At 38.1% G+C, this 9,088-nt stretch overlaps 1 protein-coding gene across 1 annotated transcript; it reads left to right on the top strand.

Annotated features, from left to right (window-relative positions):
• Window positions 1–2,705: 2,705 nt before the first annotated feature.
• LOC138387306 (interferon omega-1-like) lies at window positions 2,706–3,293 on the top strand. Its single transcript, XM_069474249.1, has one exon. It carries the CDS (start codon window positions 2,706–2,708, stop codon window positions 3,291–3,293), a length of 588 nt encoding a protein of 195 aa, XP_069330350.1.
• The last annotated feature ends 5,795 nt before the right edge of the window (window positions 3,294–9,088 follow it).

Here is a 9,088-nt window from a genome sequence, read left to right as displayed (position 1 = left end):
GCACCGTGTTTGCCAACTGACACCTATGGAATCTGTGCAACACTGTAATTAAAGAAGTTAATCAGGAAGTGTGTGTGAATTGCCCAAGTGTGAATTGCTCAGGTAGTAGGGAGAAGTTTCAATTTAGCAGGGATCCCTCAAATCTCTGCCTCAGGTTAGAGACAATCTCTCTCCTGTGCATGAGATAGAGGGCCCTTATTTCATGTTAAAGGATCTTTTCCTCCTTCATATTTTTTCTTCCTTCATCCCTTGTAGGGAAACCAGTTTAGAAGCAAGGCCACACAGATATTTTTTAATAAACCAGGCTCTGCCTTTATGATTGCCTAATTCTTTTTGAATATTTTGACCCCTTTCATTCTTTGGTTACTGCTTTTTTTTTTAATAATCTAACTTTTTAAATTACATTTCAGGGTGCAAAAGTTCTATGATTTGGCTCTTTACTGTCACCCTGCCCTGGAAATCTCTATAGCTGTATCTTGTTTCATATCCTGAATGATTAACTTGCTATTATTCTTGTATTGGGGAACCAAGCAGCAGGTGTGGACAGACCCCGGCAGGGGGTGCAGTGGAGGCTGTGAGCGCTGAGCTCCCCGACCTACCTGTGTCTGGCTGAGGAGTCAGACTTTACTCCCCCGACCCCCACCCCAGCGAAGGATATACAGTCCGCCTGAGAAGGGGCACAAGGAGGCAGAGTTCAGCACACAGTGCCCAGGGAGACATGATGCGGGATCACCATGCAGCGCCAGCTGGTGACAGCCAAGATTTGTGAGCCTCAGGAGCAAGAGTGTGAATGTGGCCCCACTGGGACACTTCCTGTCACGTGATTCAGGAGCTGCAGAGGTCAAAACCCACTGATGTCCAGTCTGCCACCGAAAGAGAGTAAATGGAGGGATCCTTGCCCATATGGTCTACACTGACGGAGCTGGTAAAGAATCCGGATGCTCATCTGTGCCTCCACTTAGATGCTTCCACGTTCTGACTCTCCCAGGAGGAGACCACACCAGATACACGACTGTCATTTGCTAGAAAACCAAAGTGCACATCATGAACTTGAAGTTGAAAGAAGCAGCAGCAGAAAAACGAGAAAAATGGTGTGACCCCTTTGCCTTAAAATATACTTCATCATGAATTAGAGTAAGTAATGCAGGAGCAGGAAGACAAACCTTCCCAGTAAACCACTATGTGAAAAGAAGTTTCAAAAATTTTAAATGAACAATCACAAACAAGTAAGGGAAAGATGGCTATTTCTTCCTGACAGAATAGCCCGGCCTCACTACGCTGCCTTGTCACAGTGAGTCAGGGGAACAAAGATCCCCAAGGGAATCACGCTGACTGGATGGACCAGTGAAAGTCAATAGTTTCTGTAACATGAGCTTCTAATGAAAGACACCATTGCTGGGTCCCTTTTTGCCCACCTGAGAAACACTGAGGGTAACAGCAGTTTAAGTGAAAGAATTGAACAATAACAACCGGATCTGGTAAAATAAAAACTATTTGACTAAGAAGGTAAAATGATTGTAATTGGATAATCCCTCTACCTCCTTAGACAAAACAAACTTTTACTATCAGAATCTGAGAACTGTTGACACTATACTTGGGGACATGGGTCAGGTGAGGAGGAAGTCACCACTGAACTAGGGTCCTAGAGTGTCCAGGGGCAAGGACAAGGGTCTTGGAGGGTTAATTGTTCTGCTGACAAAGAAACAAGTCTCTCCTCAGTAAAGGAGTTCTAACGTCATCAGGGAGTGAGTCTGGAAGAGTTTGGGTTGAGGACACTTTGTTACTCTAGAGGAAAAAGTGTTAGTAGATATGATGACCAGCTTGTGGGTGAGGTGGTGCTGTGAGTATAAATTATCTGGGAATTATAATCTCCACTCCCGTATGCACCTGAAAGGAACCGGGATTTCTGCTAGGATATTGACACAGCCAGAGGAACACTATAGACCTCAGTCAGCAAATGGTGGGAAGAAAGGTCAATGTCTGTATTGATCCTGACCTTGTGGCCCCAGTGAAGCATAACCACATGGACCTCCATGAATGTTTCCTAGAAGGAAGAAAAACATGAGAGAAGCTTGTTCACTAATCATCATCATCCTCTTGGTGACTAAAACAGCAAACAAATCTCCCTTCTTGTTGCTAAAGAGCTTATTTGCCACAAATGGTCTGGTAAAGCCCTAACCAAATAGAGAAACCCAAGGGGCCTGACTTCCTATGCAAAGGAAGAAGGGTAAAAATGGAAACTAGGATAAGTGCTAAAAATGTGTGCCTGGAACAGAGAAAAGCTACATAAATATGTAAAGTTTGTGCCTGTGTGTGTGTGTGATCCTTTACATACATATAGTATCAGATACACTTATGACTTTAGCACCAAAACATTTTCCATTTAATTGATAAGTATACATTTGTATTTATACATCTGAAGTTTGCTTTTATTAAAAGGATTTGTTCTGTAAGATTTGGATTCAGTCTAAAGGCTACACTCAAGGATCTAGTAGACCACAGGTTCCCCACCCCTAGAAGGAGAATACACAAATGAAAACAAAAAATGAAAGTAAAAGTGTAGAGAAATGTTCAGAAAATGAAAACTACTTGTTCTCTTGTTACCTATTTATAAGCCATGCATAGAAGGATGTCTTCAGAGAATCTAGAGTCCAAGCCTCACACAGACCCCAGCTCAGCCAGGACAGCAGCAGCCTCACTTCCCAATGGCCCTCTTGCTCCCCCTACTGACGGCCCTGGTGATGTGCAGCTGTGGCCCTGTTGGGTCTCTGGGCTGTGACCTGCCTGAGAGCCAAGGTCGGCTTAGCAGGAAGACCTTGGGGCTTCTGGACCAAATGAGGAGAGTATCCACTTCCTTGTGTCTGGAGGACAGAAACGACTTCAGATTCCCCCGGGAGATGGTGAATGGCAGCCAGCTGCAGAAGGCCCAGGCCGTGTCTGTCCTCCACGAGATGCTCCAGCAGATCTTCAACCTCTTCCACACAGAGCGCTCCTCTGCTGCCTGGACCCCGACCCTCCTGGGCAGACTGCGCACTGGGCTTCACCAGCAGCTGGAACACCTGGAGGCCTGCTTGGTGCAGGTGACGGCGGAGGAAGACTCTGCCAGTGCGATGGAGAACTCGACCCTGGCCTTGAGGAGGTACTTCTGGAGAATTCGTCTCTACCTGCAAGAGAAGAACTACAGTGACTGTGCCTGGGAAATTGTCAGAGTGGAAGTCATGGGCTCCTTCTCTTCATCAACAAACTTGCAGGAAAAGTTAAGAAGGAAGGATGGAGACCTGGGGTCATCTTGAAACGGTTCTCATGGACTAATCTGCCGTATCACACTTGCACAGGTGTCTTTGGTCATTTCAAAAGATTCTTATTTCAACTTTAGTCATAGAATTTATTGAATTAATTCTGCAAATATTTTGTCAGAGTATTAAGCAAGTTAAAAAAACTCAGATCCAGGGGCATTAGCCCCTAATATGTTATTTATTGTTAATTTATTTATTTTTTTCATTTATTTATTATTGTATCTTATATTTATAATATTTATATTTTTCATATAACAGCTATCTGCCTCTACATTGAATTAAAATTAGAAAGCATGTTCACTTTTCCATTTTATTAAATTTTGTATTTTATTATTATTAAACTAATCAAACAAAACTTCTTGAATTTGTTTATTCTAAAACCAAAATCCAAATGCTGGTTTTCTAAACCAAACTGAAAAATAGATGGTAATATTTACTTATTCATTCACTCCATTCACATCATATGTATAAAGTGAGTATCCAAGTGGCAGATTTTGGAATTGCTATCAAGAAATACAGATGAATAAAACAAATACAATTCCTTCTGTGCTGAAACTTTCACTGTTACAGGAAAAGAAACATAAAAGCAATACCAATTTCACTTATATGAAATACTATGAAGATAAGTAAAAGGAACTTCAGGTACAAATGATATTGGGAAAGAAATAAATTAGATGTCCTTTCTATGAGAGACATAAAAGTTCAGAGTGTTACTGGCAGTTGGGAATATGGGTCTAGAATGAACAGCAAGTGCCATGGGTGAAGGTATAATATTAATTTGAGATTCTTTATTACATGTCTGGTAATGAGGACATGGGAATGAATATAGTCACTTATAAATAGAGGGAACAATGAGATGAGGACCTACACTTTGTCCTGCAGACCCTCAACAGTCAAAATTAGGGTGAACATGGAGAGTCTTCAAAGGGCACCGAGTTGGTGTGGCCAGTGCAGTTAGAAGGAGAAACAGGGAAGAGTGGGGGAGAGACGCATGTGGGGAAGACAGTGGTACTTTCAGGGAAGATGAGGGCTGACCTGCCCTAGTGGACCCCAAAACAGATAACTAACATTAAATTATTCTACAGTAGGCACCTTTAGTTTCATGTCTTCAAAGTGCATTATAGGTCTCACTAAAGACTCTTGAAGTGATAGCGAAGTGGGAATTATGTCATAAGACTATTCAATAAAATATATTTAGTTTCTGGTTTAACAGGGCGTAGAATAAAGTGGAAAACTAACCAATTCATTTTATGAAATGGTATGACCCAGATAACAAGATCAAGAAAATAACATCATAGGATGTTCTTATAGACATAAAGATAAAAATGCCATGTTAAATGTCAGCAAATCAAACCAAAAGATGTATTATAAACAACTAGAATTTATCCAAGACCTCTATGATAATTCAAGATAATCTGTTCATGTAATTCAAGATAAGATAATCTGTTCATGTAATTCACATTAGTATGTGAAACAGAGAAAAAACATACACTAATCTCTTTTTTAAAAAAATAAACTTTATTGTGCATATTTAAGGTATATAACATTATGTTATTGGATACATATAGATAGTAAAATAATTGCTATAGTCAAACAAGTTAACATATCAATCATCTCACATAGATACCCTTTTTTGTGGCAAGAGTAGGTAAAATCTACTCATTTAGCAGAAATTTCTAATATATTAATAGTATAATTTTATTAACTTTAGTCTTCACATTATACATTCCATCTCTAAACTTGTTCTTTCTATCTTTCTACTACTTTGTATCCTCTGACCTACATCTCCCCATTTCTTCCCCACTACCCTGCTCCTGGTAACCCCTGTTTTAATCTCTATCTCTGTATATGTAACTTTTTTTTTTTGGTTTAGATTTCACATACAAGTGAAATGATGCAGTATTTTTCATTCTGTGTCTGGCTTATTTCGCTTAGCATAATGTCCTCTATTTTCATCCATGTTGTGGCAAATGGCAGGATCTTCTTTTTTAAGGCTGTATCCCAGTTTTTTTATTCATTCATCCATTGACAAACGCTTAAGTTGTTTCCATATCTCAGCTGTTGTGAATAATCCTGCAGAGTACTTGAGAATACAGGCATCCTTATGTGGTGGTGATTTTATTTATTCTTGGTATGTATGCAGAAAAGGGATTGCTGGGTCAAGTGACAGTTCTATTTTTAATTTCTTTAGGAACCTCTATACTGTTTTTCATAAAAGCTGCACCAATCTGCAATCTCACTAATGGTGTGCAAGGATTCCCTTTTCTCCACATCTTCCCCAACATTTTTCTCTTGACTTTTTGGTAATAGCCATCCTAACAGGTGGGAGGTGATTATCTCGTAGTGGTTTTAATTTGCATTTCCCTGATGATTAATAATATTAAGCATCTTTTCATATGCTTGTTAGCCATTTTTATGTCTTCTTTGGAGAAATGTTTATTCAGGTCCCTTGCCCATTTTTTAATGGACAGTTGTTTGTTTTTCTGCTATTGAGTTATAAGAGTTCTTTATAAATTTCAGATATTAACTTCTTATCAGATATATGGTTTGAAATTTATTTTCCAATTCATAATCTCATTGGTGTCAAAAAATGTCCACATTAATTAAAAAACAGCACCTCAACCTACTGGGACTTGGAGAAGCAGCTTAACTCTGATAAATGTTATTGCATCTATTAGGAATGTGTTCTATTGTAAGTAACAGAAAACTCAGCTAATAGAAACTGAAATAATGAAGGAAATGGCTTATTCAACATAATTATAAGTCTGTAGAGTGATGTTGCCATCAGCAATGATTGAGAATTCCCATTGTTCCACATCCTTGCCAGCATTTGGTGGTGTTGCTATTCTGGATTTTGGCCATTCTAATAGGTGTATAGTGTCTCCCAGGTTTTATTGTAGACCAAGACATAAAGCAGCAAGGAGAACCTGTGAGAATGTGACACAAGAATTAGGCTTTTCTCCCAAAATGGCTTTCCCAAATGATTGTCCCCAAATCCAATTTTCCCACTGGCTTGAAATGCCACTTTTATTCTATGCAAAGGTCTAATAAATTCAATTTTCTTTTTCTCAATCTCTATTCTGTTTTCTTGACAGATTTCTCTATTCTTGCAATAATAGCACTTGGTTTCAATTTTTAGGATCATTTGGTGTTTGAAAAGGCAAGTCTACCTGTGTATTTATTCGTCTCTCAGATTTTCTTAGATTTTTTATATATTATTTTTTCTTGATACATTCTGCAGTCAGCTTATCAATTTCCATCTAAAAATCTTGTGGATGTGTTGTTTCAGAATGCATTTAATTTATACATGAATACACAATGTAGCCATTTAAAAGAATGCATTTAATTTTTATGTACTAATAGGGAAAAATTTCTGTCTATTACTCAATGACAAAACAAAATAAAGGATGATATATATGGAATAATGATATTATTTAAATATACTAAATATTTATATATATATATTTATTAAATACATGAGAAAATGACTAAGAGGATACACATTCATTTATTAGCCATGCGAAATTGGGCTGAATCTCCTAAGAGCTCAAGGGTGGGTTTTTTACCTATATGAATTTTTCAAATTTTTTACCATGACAATATATTCATATGTATGTCATAAATATAAATAAACTTGAGAAATCCTCTTTAGTTCTTTAAAGTCACACTCATCATGGCAGCTACTTGTCTTTGCATTTGCTTATCCATCTTTCTGTAAGCTGCTGCCTTTATTGCTCTCCTGGTCTCACTCTGAACAGTCATGGAAGACTTTTTCTCTCATGAGTAGCTGCATTTGTGCATCTCCATCCTTTACCTCAATAAGCCCAACAGAAAAGATAGTTGAGAAATACAGTTTGTCTCCTTCACAGAGCGTAAGGGAAGGGCTGAGAATACTTTTACTTGTGTATTTTTCTCTCTGTTACATAAATTTTGAAAATGAAATATTTATAACCAGTACAAGGCTATGCCTAGTGTTATATGAAAAAAATTATCATAAATTAGAGCAAAAAGAGAATACTGAGAGTTCATAATTTGAGAGGTTTCCTTGAGGATCTTGGTTAGATATTTTTTTCTGTATTTTTCTGTGATATGATAACAACTTCCTTAATATTATAATCATGTTCTCACTACTTCCTAGGACTCAGTCTATGAATAATTCATTACTTACATTACCCACTTCATGATCACCAAGGACCTGATTGACAAATTCAGTAGACTTTTCTCAATTTTAAATAACAACAGTAATAACCATCTCTTTTAGGGGCCAAGTGTTATTCTGTACTGCATACATTATCTCATTTAATCAACTCAACAATCCTGCAAGAAAGGTATTATTATTCTCATTTTATAGAAAAGGAAACTGAGGCTGCTCAAAAAGCTTAAGTATGTTTCCCAAGGTCATACAATTAATCAGTGGTAAGCCAGAATTTAAACATTGGCTCAGATTCAACAAAATTGCTGCCCTTACCCACAACGATGTAGTGATAATCAGATGTTGTGCAAAACTTTAAAAACATTATTTTAAAATTTTAATTATGGTAAAATGCACATACCATAAAATCTACCATCTTATCTTTACATGAACAGTTCAGTAGTGTTAAGTATATTCATATTGTTGTGAAACCAATCTCCAGAACTTTCTTCATTTTGCAAAATTGAAACTCTATTCCCACTAAACAGTAACTCCCTGTTTCCTCCTCCCCCGAGCCTCTGCACTTTCTGTATCTATGAATTTGACTCAGCATCACTAATAATTAGGGAAATGCCAAAACCACAATGAGATACCACCTCACATCCATTAGGATGGCTATTATCAAGAAAAAAATAGAAAAGAAAACAAGTGTTGGCAAGGATGTAGAGAAATAGGAATCCATGTGGGAATATAAAATGGTGCAGTAGTTATGGAAAAAGTACCTGGTGTAACTGAAATCAGACAGCATTTGTCTTTTTGCAACTGCCTTATTTCATTTAGCATAATGTACTCCAGGTTCACCCATGTTGTAGCATGTATCAGGATTTCCTTCCTTTTTACGCTAAATAATATTTCATGGTATGTACAGAACACATTTTGTTTATTTGTTCATCCATCTATAGACATCTGAGTCATTTATACGTTTTTACTATTGTGAATACTGCTGCTGTAAACATGGGTATATATTAATAAATATCTTTTCAAGATGCTGCTTTAAATTCTTCTGTGTACACCCATTAGTAGAATTGCTTGACATATGACAATTCTATTTTTAATTTTTGAGGAACTGCCATACTGTTTTCCATAACTACTGTGGGGGCTGGGCCTAGAAGAAAGGATGGATGGATGGAAAGAACGTGAGCAGGTGAATGAAGGGTCAGGCGAAAACGCCTGCCCCAAGCTGCTTGTTCGCTGTGTGCAAAGGTCAGATGAAAACAGCTGACCTGTATGGATGTCGTTAAAGACATTAGCAAAGGGCCCTGACCTTTTGCACGTGTCCTTGGAAATAAAAACGGGAAGGAAGTTAACTGGGGAGGCCATTTTTTCCTTCAGGCTTTGGTCTCGGCTCTTTTCTCTGAACACTATGTGTTTCGGGTAATCATTCCTTGGACACCTGAGTGAAAAGCTACCGCTACAAGTGGTGACTCTGACAAGACTCAGGAATGTGCACGCTCAGTGATCATTTTCATCATCCAGACTACAAGGGGAGTCATCTCGGTAAGGGACTGCCCCACTCGCTGCTTTGGGAAAGGGACCGATGTGCGTAGTTTCAAAAGAGGATTTCTAACATGGGGCAAGAGCTGACTAAAGATCAGTGAAT

This window comes from Eulemur rufifrons, chromosome 7 (assembly GCF_041146395.1).
Source record: "Eulemur rufifrons isolate Redbay chromosome 7, OSU_ERuf_1, whole genome shotgun sequence".
Lineage (NCBI taxonomy): Eukaryota > Metazoa > Chordata > Mammalia > Primates > Lemuridae > Eulemur > Eulemur rufifrons.
Note: the sequence above shows the minus strand (reverse complement) of the source record. Positions and strands in the feature narration are given on the sequence as shown.

What these genes read in the sequence shown, in the direction of transcription:
- LOC138387306 (XM_069474249.1), top strand. Translation starts at nt 2,706, where the DNA reads ATGGCCCTCTTGCTCCCCCTACTGACGGCCCTGGTGATGTGCAGCTGT.